This window comes from Enoplosus armatus, chromosome 15 (assembly GCF_043641665.1).
Source record: "Enoplosus armatus isolate fEnoArm2 chromosome 15, fEnoArm2.hap1, whole genome shotgun sequence".
Classification (NCBI taxonomy): Eukaryota; Metazoa; Chordata; class Actinopteri; order Centrarchiformes; family Enoplosidae; genus Enoplosus; species Enoplosus armatus.
Window position 1 is genome coordinate 16,665,349 of NC_092194.1, and position 16,310 is coordinate 16,681,658.

The 16,310-nt window shown below is 39.9% G+C and overlaps 1 protein-coding gene across 1 annotated transcript in view; it reads left to right on the top strand.

The window, feature by feature from the left end:
* The window catches only part of mta1 (metastasis associated 1), a 39,405-nt gene that overhangs the window by 427 nt on the left and 22,668 nt on the right, over positions 1–16,310 (top strand). The window contains exons 2-3 of the mRNA XM_070919725.1: positions 10,773–10,840; positions 14,183–14,276. Coding sequence (XP_070775826.1) covers positions 10,773–10,840; positions 14,183–14,276 — 162 coding nt within the window. The remainder of the gene's footprint in view (positions 1–10,772; positions 10,841–14,182; positions 14,277–16,310) is intronic.

Sequence of the window (16,310 nt, forward strand, 5' to 3'; positions counted from 1 at the left end):
TGCGCGGCTACTCTTTCATAATAATAACTAACATTATTTGCTGTTCACCGACCTGCAGAAACCCCTTAAGACTTGCAGGGAAGCAGCAGCTAGATGCTTTTACAGAAAAAGTGTAGAGAAAGGTACAAGGATTAAAAAAAGTTAAAGGCTACCCCTTAACTACAAAAGCTGAGATGGGAAAATTGGAATAAAAATGTCATCGTATGCTTAAAGATGTATTTTTACATATTTATTTTTTCTTAATTTGTACAGGCAACTCCAGTTAATACCTAATTAAGATTCAAGTTTGTCCTCCTACTCATTTTCTGCTTATGTTGCCCTAATTCACGTCCTGTAGGTACTATGTAAAAATAGGCACATGCAAGCTACTGCAGCTATACCATAGTTTAAATAAGGCAGTGGTTGTTTTTTTGGGGGGACTTGTTTCCCTGGATCATTGAATATGAGAAAGGAAGGAGCAGTATAACAACAATTGGATGCTTTACACACGAAACATATTAGCAGTGCAGAATTTTGACTCAACATGGCATTTTAATAGGTTTCTGGTAAAATGTTCTCCAGATTTCACTGTCAAAAAGTATCGATGGAACTATTCAGAGGTCTGTTCCCTTTGTGAGCTGGTCAGTCTGTACTTCCAGCAAGCTGATATTTTCATTGATGTTTCTGATTGTAGTCTGATGCTCTCCCTGTTATGGTTGTGTACTTATGTTTAACTGTATGCGAACATATGTATGTCAAATGGAGAGGGCAGGAAATCAAACGTGACTGATTACATTTTGAAGATATATTTACATGTGAGCACTGACAATTGTCTAGTGAAACAGGAATGCTGTGACTCTCTTTGGCATGGTACCTGCATCAAAAATAGCTTGTAGTGAACGTCATAGCCCTCTTATTTAGTCAAATGAAACAAGGCCTACCTGAGAGAGAGAACAGGATTATGTCCAGAGCAGGGCAGAGAGTTAACACTTCATCAGCCAAATGTTGTTGAATTTAGTACGTCTCTTCACTCTGTTGTTGTTGAGCTTTTATGTCTTGTCTGTAGAAAACTTATTTGCTTGCAAAACAGTACAAAGATGGTGTATTTTAGTCCCCATGCTGTAGCACTCTGCAGTTTAAAATTAAATGCATCAAAATGACAAACTATTCACATTAATACCTAAACAACTATCAACCTATATTGAAGCTGTCCCGTATGTCCAAAATCCAAGAATCATGAGTCAACTCACAACTGGTCCTGGTCACAGCATAAGAACTACTGCAACTGCTGTTGTGGATGACATTGTTAACTCACTTGATGAAAAGCATCACTGTGCTGCACTATGTGTAGATCTGTCCACGACTTTTGATACTGTTGATCACAACATTTTGTTAAATAAGCTGCTTTCTGTCGGTTCTGATGGAACTGGTTCAAATCGTGTCTCTCTGATAGAGTTTGTGTTTTTCTCATGCTTTTAAATCAAGTCCCCAAATGGTTGATAGAGGTGCCCCTCAATGATAGATATTAGGCCCACTGCTATTTGTTCTGTACATAAATAATAATAATTTTAACTAAAAAGACAAAATGCGTGCATTTCACAAGTATGCAAACCTGTGACGTTCCCAATCCTATCCATGCTCTAAAGTCAAATCTAATTGATACAGTACAGCATTGTAAGTACTTAAAAATTTTGTTAGACAGCAGATTGTCCTACAAAACTCATGCTGATTATCTTAAGCTCAAAAATTAAAAATTCATTGAATTCTTTTACAGAAACAGAGCTTGTTTCTCCTTTTGAAGACATTAAAACCATAGAATCCACCATATCGTGTATGCTCATGCTGCTGCTACTACCCTTAAACCAGTAGATGCTTTCTACCACAGTGCCATTCGATTGATCACACAAGGTAGCTGTCGCTCTCATCACTGTGAATTATATGAAAAGGTTGGACGGTCATCACTGGTATCTACAAGGCAGCATTATACCTGCTGCAACACAGCTTGGAGCTGGACACACTCATTCCTCTGAGAGGCTTTAAAGCTTTACTAGCTTATATTTCTAATATTTGTGATTTTTTTAATTAGTGTGCTGTGTGTGTGTGTGTGATGGTTGTTTTGAGTGAGATTTGATATTTCCTGAAAAAATAAAGCTTAACTAATACCATAAAGTTCTTCTTTTTGATCATATTAACAAGTTATTGTTTGCCTTTGGTAGGAAAAATTGAAACATAACAACTTGGCCTAATTGTGTAATAACCTAAACTAATCTGAAACCACAAAGCAGCAAGAATCTAATTACTGAATAAACATACCCTTAAATTGTTTTTTCCACAGTCACAATAATAATTTAGATCAAAAACAAACACAAAAATAAGCCTCATAATTGACTGGAGCCTCTCATAAGACCAATTCAACGCAACTTCAGAACAGAGCAAAACCCTTCTAAAGATGGCCGCTACTTTGCAAGACAATGTAGGATCTTCTTGGAAAAGCTATGACTTCCCTTGTGAATGAACCGTGGACAAAAGCTGGCTCCATAGGCCCTGATGTCTTTGTTTTTACCGTGCAGGCCACACGCCACTCTTCCTGCGCATGCAGCGCTTCTTCCTAGTGCTTTCCCCCCCTACACAGGAAAGTGTTGCTGAGTAAGTATAGGCTATACGTCATAAGTCTTATCATCTTAATGGTGGGAAGGGAAGAGAAGCTAGCCCAGAGTTTATGTGCACTAGCCACAGAAGTTTAAAGGTCCAAACAAGAGTCACCAAGACTTGCTGCAGTCTTATTGCTTGGACAAAAATAACTCTCATGAGACAATGAGAAAATAAATAGTTTTGTTGAGATCTTGATTTGAATTCTTAAAATGTTATATGTTCACAATTTTTCAAGTCTGTCTTAAAACAACAGTAAGGTCCCCATATGAACAGTGAAACAGGTATAATCGGGGTTAAAATCCACAGTCCTCGTTCTGTGCAAAAATGTATTCCAAAATTGATCTGAAGCTTTAGCAGTCTTGGCGGGCATTCAGACCGAAATCAGCCCTGCGTTAAAAACAATGCAGGGGGCTGCGTTGGTGGGAGCGTTTTGCTTAAGACGTGAAATACAATCTAGGAAGTCCAGTGTGAGGAACAAATGTGAATTTTAAGGCTTCTCAGATGCTAAAACGCAGCACAGAGGTTTACAGTACTTTGAGACAGGATTCTCTGGAAAGTTATCACGCCGGCAATGATGTTATCTTTCGTCATGGCGATTGTGAAGTGAACAGTAGAAGTAAGACCTTCACGTTATAAAGTAATCCACAGGGAATGTGCTCTTGCATGTATTTTACTGGACAACACAGCGCCTTTCTCGATGACACCGTGCTGTGTACCGGACAACTCTGTGTGTGTGTGTGTGTGTGTGTGTGTGTGTGTGTGTGTGTGTGTGTGTGTGTGTGTGTGTGTGTGTGTGTGTGTGTGTGTGTGTGTGTTTTGGTTTTTTTTTTTTGCTGGAGCCCTCAGTGGTGTCACTTCTGCTGCACCGCCAAACTGCCCCCATTCAAATGAATGAGGGGGCTGCATTTTTTTCACACAGAGCTAAAATCGGTCTGAACGCGGCCTTAGTTAGACAAATCAAGTGGGTATCTTCCAAACTTTTCAGTACAAAATTTCCTTTGAGTGTTTATGCGCTGAGCTGCAGGGAGGAACAGTAACACAAAGGGAGAATTTTGTACTTGAAGACCATAACTTTGGAAAATACACGCATGACTTGTATAACTAAGATTGCTAAAGCCTCATATTAGCTTCTGATAAACTTTCTAATGTATTTTTGCACAGAACAAGGACTGTGATTTTGCTCCCTCTCACTTACATTGGAAGCACATTAGGAAGGGATCTCTAAATGGCCAGTGTGAACAGAAGGAATGATTACAGCAAAAACCTGTTCCTGTCTTCATATGGGCACCTGACTATTGTGTTAAGACAGACTAGAAAATTTGTTTTAAATAAATACTTGCGCTGAGGCTGTTGGAGTGTGACAACTCTTGTACTTAAGGTGTTGTAGTGTTTACTAACTTAAAAAGCGACAAACTTTGTTGTCAGTGCCCACATTTCTATTGGCTGGTGCAGATTTTCTCCATTCTGCCAGTTATGATTCAGAACCTGCTTAAAGGTGTTGTATTGTTTACTAATTTACAAACTGACTAACTTTGACGGTGCCCACACTTTGTTTGGCTGGTGGCTGGTGTTAATTTCCCACGCTGGCAGTTGCCTCTCTCGCAGGTCTGGTGGGTGTACTCGCAGAGTGAAGTTCTGAGGTTTGCTCGCTGCTATCCTGCCAAATTCAAGACGGTCAGTTGGAGATATGCATGACAGCTATTAGGCTCATTCAACAAAGTGTCCCCATCGTCACATTTCTTCAGAGGCCAAACTGCGTATGCATCCATCACAATAAACTGTATTTGCTGCAAGCTATCCGCCTCGTGGTGTCTTTGTGGCACCTCAGCTATTTGGAATTTAAGATCTGGTCGTCTAAACTTCCCTAAACTAGTTATTTGAGAGAGAAATTTTGTGTAAAATCTACCCACGTTTGCTAATTAATCACATTTGAATAAGAACAAGCTGCAGTGGTGGCTGCGACATAAGTGCAAGACAGATGCGTGATAGTAAAGTTGCTGCCACTGTTTATGAGATCAAATCCCTCAAAGCTTAAACATCGTTAAACAGATGAACTTTTATGAAACAGGCATATTTTATATTTTAAATTCTGTTGTTCAGTGTGGATTATCTCCAAGGAAGAGAGTTGCAGAGCGTTAAGTAGAGGACATTTATCTGTCTGAAAGTAGATGTTCACCTTCTTCAGCCAGGAATGACAAGAGGATCTGGAGGGTTGGATGGATGGATGGATAGATAGATAGTTGCCGAACAGATGTATGCAGCTGTGTATAGGTAGATCATACCAGTTGGAGTGAAAGTGAGTGATATCAAAGTGTGAAAATGCGATGTAAGATTGATTCAGAAGATTAAATTACCTGCCATTGCCATAGAAACCTCCATCCATACTATGACAGTCTGAGCCATAATCTCTACCACGGTTGCTGCTCACGACGACAGACACACCTCTCAGTGTGAGTGTGAGTGTGAGTAAGCCTTGGATTGGGGTGTGGGGGTATGTGTGCATGGACAAGCGTGGGTGGATGGTCACATTCTCCGTTTCCTGCTTCTCCATTTCTAGCTCTAAGCCCAGCCCTTTTCATTAATGTAATATGCGGTATGATGAACTGTATATAGGCACCACTACTATGGCTGCATATGGAGACTTGGAGAATGAATTGTTTCCGTGCATTGAATGAAAAACTGTCGAGCACATAAAGTTGGAACTAGATATTTGGATTTGTTTCTGGGTAAAGTTCCCGGTCAGCTGATTGTATCAAGATGACTTAAAACGGTGACGCATCTGAGAAATTTGTTGAGGTTTTTGTTACAAATGCTCATATCACCCAAAAAGTTTTTGTATTGGTAACAAAACTCAGAAATTATGTTGGCACGTGTATGGAAACATTTAAGACCATACACATTCCTAGTACTTTGCGAGCTGGTCCAACTCTGCCAGTGATGTTTCCAGTTTGAGTCTATGCCTGCTAGAACTGGTGCACTCCCATTAGGCTTTGCTGCTGGCATGCTATATATTGTGTGGCAGAAAGGGCGAGGAATACTGCTTAAATGCAGCACAAGGACAGGAACTGTCTTGATTCTCATATCAGGTTATCACCAAATGTTGGCAGGAAGTGTGGTAGCAGAGCTGCTTCTTTAGGATATATAAGATGTACTGTATATAATACACTAAAGCACTGGTACCTAGCCAAACATTGAGTTCAATTTAATAAGAGTCCAGAAGAGATAAAACTCAGAAAGCAGAGATTTTAGAAAATTGAGAAAAAAATGTACGAAGAAAATGTTTTGTTAATCATCTTGCAAAACCCTCAGTTTTATCTTGTGACCTTTAGGGGGTTCCTGACCATTGCACTAAGGTGCTTGAAAGTGTTGGCATAGACAGTTTAATTCTTCCTCCAAATGTTTGTCTTTTAACCACCTCCACTGTCTGTCATGCGTTTTGTGGTCTATTGTTTTTTCAGGTAGGCATAGGCGGCGTGCTGGAAGTATGCCTGTCAGGTTTTTGAAAGCATCCTCTATACAGTTAATAATTCTCCTCATCGTTTTTATGTGCTGTTTACAACTCAGATTATCCAAAATTAACAAGTCAGATAACATCACGACAAACCCAAACCAATATAGAAACTGGATCCGTTGTACAAATACGATGCAAAGTGTGTCGTTTGGGTGTTAATCCATGAGTAGGGTACAAGTGTGTACCATGCCAAAGCCTTTTTTGTGTGTGTATGGTGGTATGTTTTTCCAATTAGTCCTCCACCTCAATGTCAATTAATATACCTTTTTCATTGTCTTACTAACTAATTCACCCACTTAATGTTTCTGCTAGGCTGTGTACTTCTTAGCCTGTCCTATGGTCTCCAGTCTCTCTTTCTGTCCATGTGTCTCTCTCCATCAGTTATGTCATGTTTTCCCTCTCTCATCATTGCGTCTCTCTGGCCTGGTTTGAATCAGCCCAGCAGACTCTCTCTTTTGGGGCTCAGTAACATGCCTTGATTGGCTCGCATAAAATTCGACTGCACTGTGACATCACAGGCGCCGGAGCCTGCTGATTGGCTGATACTGGGAGTGGGGGATGGAGAGTTTGGGGGGGTGGGGGGGGGGTGTTATACGCGGATTGAGGCGGCGGGAGGGCTGATGGGAAATGGAGAGACTGAGTGACGCTGCTCAGTGCCTACAGGCCCTCTCTCTCTCTCTCTCTCTCTCTTTCTGTTGCTCTCATTTTGAGTTCCTCTCCAGCTCGCTCTCCACCAGTCTTCAGCTCCTCACATGGTGGAAACTCCAACACTCAAACAACCCACTCTTAACCGTTTTCTTCCCATATTCGCTTTGTCTTGCTGGAGGCGGGCAGGAGGGGACATGGGCTGAACTTAAAAGTGATTCCATTCTTGGTGACTGAGGTTCCCGAGCCAGGAAAAAGGATGATGGCGAGCTTTGCCCAATATCCCACCTTCACAGTGGCTCTAAATGTACTGGGAAACGTGCCGTCACCAACCAGAAAAGTGCCTTAATGTGTGGCGGCGATTCACACCCAAACCCTCACCCAAACTGACTGTTCGACATGAGGCTCTGCTTCAGTTTGAAATGGTCATGACGCATTTTGGCTCTCTATTAATGGGTCCCTCAGAGCTGGTGAACGTTGAAGGCCGCAATTAAACATTTCTGCTCAGGGTTTGTCAAGAGACCCGTCCCTGTTTTTTTAGCATGAAACAACTTTTTGATCAGAGTTCTTTTGAACATTGACAGTTTTATTTACCTTTTATGTGGCCAGGGAATGATTATTCTTTTAGCAGGCATACTTTAAATTTTTAATAGTGTATCCAGTTACAGTGCGTACATTCACCTTTAGTGCTCAAACGATCAGTCAATCAATCAATTCGTTGATTGACAGAGAATTAATTGTCAACAATTGTGATAATCGATCAATCATTTATTTAATTTATCAAACAAAAATGCCAAACATACTGGTTACAGCTTCCCAAATGTGCTGATTTTTTGTATATTTGTAAATTGAGTCTTTCAGTTTTGGACAAAATAAGCAACTCATCACTCACTCTTGAGCTCTGGCGACATTTTATAGACTGAACAATGACTCAAATTTGAAGATCCCAACTTTTGACATCTCACAGATTTGACTATTTATCTAAAACAAATCAACATATTAATTGATAATGGAAATAGCTGCAGTGCAGTATCATTCACTGTTAGCCAGTGGGAATTAAGTTCAAGGCTTATAGATCCTTATCCACTAATTCTTTTTGTGATTATTTTATACATTTCTTGATCTATAAAAATGCTGAAAAATGGTCTTGAAAACGTCACCTTACATATTCAAGATGACGTATACAAATTGCTATATTTTTGCAAGGCCATCAGTCCAAAACTGAAAGACGCTCAGTTTACTAGGATTTAAGACGAGGAACAGCAGAAAATCCTCACATTTGAGATGCTGGAAGCATCATGTGCATGGCATTATTTTGAAAATAAACAATTGACTATCAAGATAGTAGCTAATTAATTTTCTTGTTTCTTACTAATCGATGACTCAACTAACTGTTTTTGCTCTTATCAAGTTTGTTGCTCAAAGGCACCTCGTCTGTGGTTCTTCACTAATAGACTCTCACTCACTTTCCCAACCCACAGTTTCACAGATCAGAACTAGTCACAAGCCAGTTTCTCTGACCTCTGACCCCAAGCCTGCTGCCTCCCCTGTGTTTTAGAAAACAAGCAAGTCAGATATCGTGTCTTCATTTTCTGTCTCAGTGCCGCTCAATTTCAAGTTGGCCTATTTGATATTCAGCAGCAGGATGAAGATGTCACAGTGGCAGCGGAGTCTAGTAACAAGCTGTTACAGGGTGAAGAGTAGACAGGCATGATGTGACGATCTCTCCCCGTCTCGTAGCGATGTTGAGGAGTGAATACTTTGCCAGAAGAAACTGTTATAGAAATTACTTTCTACATGCTTTGTGAACTACTGATGCTGCTTTGGTTAACCCATAAGAGGAAGTGTTTATATCTTTTATGCAGATGATAATTCAGTGTGTTCAATGCATAAAAGGAATTATTTAATTGAAATTACTTTATACTGTACCTACCTACTGTCAGCTTTTAGCCACTTAAATCTGAGGTAACTTACATTTGGGATGAGATAATGGACCAAAATGTTGTTCAGTTGAGAAGTCAAAGGGGTACACCCTTTATTTTTTGCCCCGTCAGTTTCCCAAAGTGACGTCTTCAAATAGCTTGTTTTGTCAAACACTTGATATGAGTCCGAGAAATTTTGCAATTGAATCAAGACCAAATCCAAACCGGGTTAAGTTAACACAGACTTAAAAAACAAAGTCAGTATTCTTCATACTGTTGTCTTAGTGTCGTTCGTAGTGAGCCTCAACTGTATATAAAATCCATCATTCATTACATTCCTCTGGAATAAGAAAAGTTTGAAATGTTATAGGAGCAACATAAATGTTTAATTGTGATTTCAGCTCTGATAATTTTCCATAAACATAAAAGGTAAACAAAAAAAGTCAAGTGGACTCGACGCGATCAAAGTCTGTGATAGAAGAGACCTGTGACCGAGACTGTCTGAGACGTCTTGAGACTGGGACTCAAGACTAGAGCTGAAACAATTAGTCGATCAATCAAATAGTCTAACAACAGAGATTATCAAGATTAACCATATTAATAATCAATTTATTGTCAGTAAGATGATTCTAACCATTCTCAGGGTCCAACTTTTCCATGTGAGGATTTGTTGTTTTTCTCAGTTTTACGTAATTGTAAATTTCGGTTTTGGACGGTGGGTCAGACAAAACGAGACCTATGAAGACGTCACCCTGAGCTCTGGGAAATTATAATGGGCATTTTATGGTCTAAATAGTCGATTGACTAAGAAAATAATCTGCAGATCATTTGATCATAATGAAGACTTGAGTACAAAACCCAAAGATATTCAATTTTGTTTAATATAAAACAAGAAAATCAGCTAAGTTTTACATTTGAGAAGCTGGCAACAGAGAACGTTTGGGTTCATCACTTGGCTAATTGTCTAATTGTTTTAGCACTATATTCATATTCATGTTCCGGTGTCTATATTCTGGAGCTATATATGCCAAGAAGAAGAAGTGGTCCAGAATACAATATACAGATTACAGACAGTTGTTTTAACAGTGTTCAAGCGTTTGTAGGTGGATTTTTCCTTTAACTCTGGCAGTCATAGTAATGCACGATAGATTGGGATGTCAGTGCAGATCCTGGGTGTGCGAGCATGATGAGTGCATGCCTAAACCAGTTAGTGTTGGACCCAGGAGGAGCAGGAAGTAAAAGCAGGAGTCAGTGTGTATCGCTGCTATGCTGGTGGAATTTCGGGTGATCTCTGGCCTAGTCGGTCAAGAAGACGGGGGGCCTGGGGGGCTGCGGGGGGGGGGGGGGGCTGTGGGAGGGGGAGGTGAAGGGAGGCTAGCTCCACCTCCAGGCAGCCTTCCAAGTGTGGGGTATAATCTGACAGCACTCAGCCAAGACACATGCAGGGCTAAGACCAGGCACCCTACCAAGACTGGGGCCTGTGGGGACATCCTGGTGAGAGCTAAGCCTCCAATGGGCCTGGAGCAGTGCCAGGAACCACACACACACACACACACACACACACACACACACACACACACACACTTGAATGCATAGTAAAGTCGCACATGTGTGGTAAAGCTTGTGCACACCCACACAAATGCAGACGCACCGTGCATGTGAACAACAACACACATGGGGGGGGGGGTGCGGGGGAGCAATAAGACAAAGAAAGCATGAGGGGAGGAAATACAAGGCTACAGTCTGAATGGAAGTTTATGGAGAGCCAGATTTGTTGTGTGTGTGTGTTTATGTGAGAGTGTATTGGTGTGTCAACATCTCATTCAGTCAGACCTCCCAACTACAGCTGGATCTCCTGTGTATGAAATTCACCTAATCGAATTAAACCAACATTTGGTGGATGTCTGTGTTGGACTTTCATGTTGACTAATTAAGCTGTCATTGTGTGGTCCAACTGGAAATCACCCTGAACATTTGGATGACCTCCCAACGCTGACTGACATTTCTCTCTTCCTTTCCATTTCCCACTCTTTCTCTTCCTCCTTCTCGCTGTTCCTTCGCAGATTATGTTTATTTTGAGAACTCGTCCAGTAACCCACTGCTGATCAGGAGGATAGAGGAGTTGAACAAGGTGAGTGTGTGTGTGTATGTGTGTCTAAGGTTGAATTCGTACCCTTGAGTGCAGCACAGATCTGACAGCTGTACATCAGATTTAATGCCTCTGTTGTGTTCTCCACCGCATCCCTAAAGCATAAAAATCTAAATTTGTAGTGTAAACCAAATCTTTACTTTTCTGTAGAATGGAAAAGACATTCTTGCCATTTTGGGTTCTCATAAAGCAAATTTTTTTGTTCTATTAATTGGAGGCTGCTTAATACTACACTCTTTGGACTGTTCAATAAAAAGGTCACTTTTTATTAGGTGGTAAGGGAAATATAAATTCTGTATAATACTCTTAGTCTTTTCCAGTTGTTTTATCTATATTATGATGCTCAGGATCAGTATATTTGAAAAATGTTACAAATATTATCATAAGAATTAAATTATTTGGTTAAAATGCAAATTCTGTATTGTGAATGTTCAAAAGTTTCCAAGTTTAGTCCAGTATTAGACTTGAAATGATTCGTCGATTAATAGATTTGTTGATCAACAGAAACGTAATCTACAACTATTTTGATAATCGATTAATCCTTTGATTTTAAGTAAATTTTTCAAGCCAAATACCAAATATTCACATGTTCCATCTTCTGAAGTGTGAGGATTTCCAGACTGTCTTTGTCGCAGATTGTCGTAAACGGGACATCACTGGGTTTTAGACTCTTGCTCTGAGGACACAAACAACTTGAAGATGTTAACTTGGTCTTTACAAAATTGTTATAGTTAGTAATTTTTAAAAATATTTTCTAACTTTTTATAGACCAAACGATTGATCAGTTACAGAAGAAAATAATTAGTGCCTTAATCCATAATGAAAGAATCGTTGTATGCAGTTTTACAACTGCTGTGGCATGATTATTCACAACATTTTTTATTTTACTTAAGAAATTAAGTAAAATTAAGAATTTAACTGCTTCTTTTGTATCTTATGCTGACATTTTATGAGATAGTCATCATTAATGACCAGCATTGATAATTTTTGACATGCCCATAACATAATAATAGTAATAATAGTTATTACTGTGGAAAATAAAGTTGTAATATATCATTTTAAATATAGGAAATGTGTTGTTTAAATAGTATGTATGTTTATTGCACTGAAAGCAGTAAAAACAGTATTAAGTATGATGATGATGTTTTTGCTCTGGATGATTTCTAGTGCATCCCAGTCTGCCATCTCATACATAGGAGGCAGAAAAAGAGGTCTGTCTCTGTGGACTAGTTACAGGTGCCTGCTGTCTGTCCCCTGTCCCAGGCCTGTGCTGGATAATATGGAGGCTGTTTAATGTGATTGACACAGAGCTCAGAGTGAGCCCTCTATTCTGCCTGTCACTGTCAGTCTCTCTGTTCCTCAGGGATCTCAGGGTTTCTCCTCTATAAGGCTTGAGATGCACATCTAGAAAGTATAGAGCGGTGTAGGGAAACGTCTTGTCAACCTACAGCTGGCCAAAATGCTGGAAAACACAGAAAATTAGAGAAATTGACTGAACCAGAAAGACCTTGTACGTAATGCCAGTAATCAAAAAAATATAATCAATGTCTTTTACTTAGTGCCACAAATTTGAGAATTCTTAAAAATCTAGGGCTGTAACTAATGATTATGTCATGGCTGATTATTTCCTTGATTGTGAGTGAAAAATGCACATTTCCTAAAGCGCAAGATGATGCTATCAGATTGCTTGTTTTGTCCGACCAACATTTAAAGCCTAAAGATATTAAGTTTATTATAATTTAAGACAAAGAAAAGCAGAAAATCCTCACAACGGAGAAGCTGGAACCAGAGAATATTATACGAATAACTTACTAACTGACCTTAACGATTAATTGGTAATCAAAATACTTTATGATTTATTTTTCTGTCAATTGACAAATCATTTAATCATGCAAGAAAGACAACACCTTGATGTATCCCTGTGATCAAACCAGATATGCCTCTTTACCTTTTCTTTGTTTCTTACTGGCATACTCCTGTCATCTTCCTGCCTGTATCTCTGTTTGCCCTCCCCAGTTCCTCTCTTATCATCTTCTGTTATGTTCTGCTTTAATTGGGCTGCAGATCAAGTCAGGTTCACAGTTTTAACTTGCATGCACATATAAATATTTATGAATTTATAATAGAAATGCTCAAGAAAATCAGTCTTAATTTTGCTGTACTTTGTCAGATTGCTTTGTGATTTTACTGACATGTCAAAGAGGCATCAAGAAGGTGTGACGTTAACTTACTTAAAATGTAATCATTAAAAACTTTCTCCATTTTGCTGCCTGGCTCCCATGTTTAAATTATACCTTTAAGCGTCCTTATGACCTTATGATTTCTTTGTTTTCATGTCATAGTGCTGACTATGTTATGTTGTGCTTCAATTGGCCTGTGAAGTTTACAGTTTTAACTTGCATGCTCATGGAATGCTAAAGAGAATATTGATTAAATTTTACATCTTCAGATTAACTGCATCTGTACTTGCCAAAAAATGTCAATATGTGTTCTCTGCATTTCATGAAAAACGTCTTTCATTTGTGAAGAAGAAAGCGCTTTAGTTCGCTATCAGAAACGATCATGAATGAGGAAATTATGTTTTCGTTGTTACTGCAGTGTTTGTCAAATACGGGAATTGGATTTTAATTATATCATGATTGGAAAAGTAGAAAGAGTGCAGTGCAAAAGTGCAGAATGTAAAGAAATATGACATGTCGACTTTGTTTCCTTATTCTCCTCCTCTATCCATCTTCCTCTCACATTACACCTCACTGGTAGGATTCATGAGAGAGTTCCTAATCCAATATGCTTGGCCTATAATAGGATACAAATGTGATTGTTAGTGACATGTAACACTTTGAAGTATCACAGCTTATCAATATTGCAGTTTATACTCTATTATTCAATTTTCTTTTATGTGTAGGGAGTAAAAAAAGAGCTGCTAATCAATATCTAAATCAGCCTTATTTCCTTTTAGACCTCAAGTGATAGTCATCTTTTTTTTCTGGTAGCATTCAATAAAAACGTTGTCAGGCAGCCTAATTTAAAAACAATGTCATATCAACATACCAGTGTGGTATTACTAGGAAGAAACAAGTCTTGGGACTGCACAGACAACCTCCAACACACCACACTGTCCTGATAACTGCAACACTTTTTGTGATTTGGGAGAATTTCTGTAGTCTCGCACTGCGTTTTCAGCCGTAGTTAAGAACTAGCCTCATCTATGGGGTTTTATCATCTGTGTTTGTGTGCGTGTGTGTGTGCGTGCGTGCGTGTGTGGGTGCTCTGTGTGTGGCACCACTTGTTGCCGTGGTAACGCCGATTGTCTCTGGTTTGCAGACAGCCAATGGGAACGTGGAGGCCAAAGTGGTGTGTTTTTACCGGCGCAGGGACATCTCCAGCACACTCATCGCCCTGGCAGACAAACATGCAAGTGAGTGACCGACCGTAACCCAGCCAGCAAACATCAGGCATCAAAAAAAAACGCCAACTAGGATTTAAAACGGTTCTTCTTGGCAACCCTCTGCAGTTATTTTCCACTGCAAAGTTGTAGTGCCTTCACATCCAATCAAACTAGATTTCCCTGAACTGGAAAATACAACTATTTGTTATTTGGCTTGTTTGCACACCAGATTTCATCAAGGGGTGATACAAAATTGAATTGAGTTACTGCACTGTTGCTGAGCTGAGAGAAACAGTCCAGACTGCAGCCCTCTCCTCTGATAGGCCTGATTGCAGACAGCATTCGATCTGTTGGGTATATCAATATGACGACACGTGTGTGTGTGTGTGTGTGTGTGTGTGTGTGTGTGTGTGTGTGTGTGCATACGTGCCTTCCCTGTTGAAGCGTGGGTGTGTAGCGTAATGTGGTGTTGTTCTCCAGAGCTTGGAGCATATTCTGCAGTATCTGGAACAGCTGGAAGCCACTGAATGGGCTCTACCTCAAGCAGTATTGTATGGCCTTTTCATGTTCTGGGTACCAGGAGAGAAAGACATTCAAACAATGGATTAAGAAATGATGATGGGAAAGAAAGAAAGAGAAATACAGGAGGCCAGAAGGATTGAGATGGTCAGCAGGTAAGTCGCAGGTAACACAAGTGTGTCACTTTAAGGCCAGAGCCAGTCTTGAATGTCCAGGTCATCTCCCCAGTGGCCTTCAAGGCACTGCTCCAGAGTGCCTGAATTCAAAGAGTAAAGAAGCAGAGGGGGATGCAGGATTTCTTCCCACTTCAGGATAAATGTTTTCTTTTAACATGACATATTTTGACACTGTATGGAGCCACTGACTTCTCTAATCTTATCCTCTGATATTTTTACACTGACATGTTATGGTGGTTTGTCAGGTGGTTACGTTGTAAACCTTGTCTGTAAGCCAACCTTGCCTTAGAGAAGGATATAGATTTTGAATTGGATTTATAAAAACCACGACTGTCATTTGGAAGAAGACCCAACTGTTGGCAGCATCCGTTCTCTTGGGTAACTGATGGTTTCCCATCTTCCGTATAATCTTAGTGGGAAAGTACCACCACCCACTACCCACATGCTGGCAGATTTTGGCTGTAGTTGTTAAGTTAGTCATTCTTAGCAGTCACATTTTAATTTTATTTTTTAATTATCTTGAGATGCAAAAAAAGGAAGACGAGAGCAAAGATAACAATTCTTGAGTGAATCCTGTCGAGTCTTTCGCCATTATTTCCACTCATCAGAATCTCATGTGTGCACATATAGCTGAGTAGACTGTCTATTGCACATCTGGACTGAGATAACTGGCAGTGGTTAGACTATGTAGGCTCAAAAGAGACCCTTTTTTGGTGTCCAGTGAGGTCTGGCTTCCTGCTTGTGCACATGCTTGCATCAAGTAGACCCACTCTGACTTAAAATTCACGTTAAACATTCCCACAAACAAAAATGTAAAAAAGCTTAACTCACTCCACTATTTGTACCAGTAGTGCTGTCATACTAACGGTGGAAACACTGCCATCCTGTAGTCAAGGCGAGCAGAACCAACCACTAGACTTTGACTGGGTGTGGCAGGCTTAATGTTGGCTCTTGGGGTGTGAAAGTGTGTGTGTGTGTGTGTGTGTGTGTGTGTGTGTGTGTGTGTGTGTGTGTGTGTGTGTGTGTGTGTGTGTGTGTGTGTGTGTGTGTGTGTGTGTGTGTGTGTGTGTGTGTGTGTGTGTGTGTGTGTGGCCTGGGGGTGTATCTGTGGCAGGAGGAGATTGTTTGTTCTGTTGGACCACACAGCATCAGTTTGTCTGTGTGTGTGTCCCTTTTTAAAGAAAGTCTGTGATTATTTCTGAGCGGCGTTTGTGGGCTTTCATACATAACCTGCTTTATATGCACAGTACTTTTTAACAAGATTTTTGGTGTTTCTGCTGAAGATGTACACCGTGTGTGTGTCTGCTAATAGAATGATATTCTCAATCAAAATATAAAAAGAAAACATTTGGGTATTTTTCTATTGTTC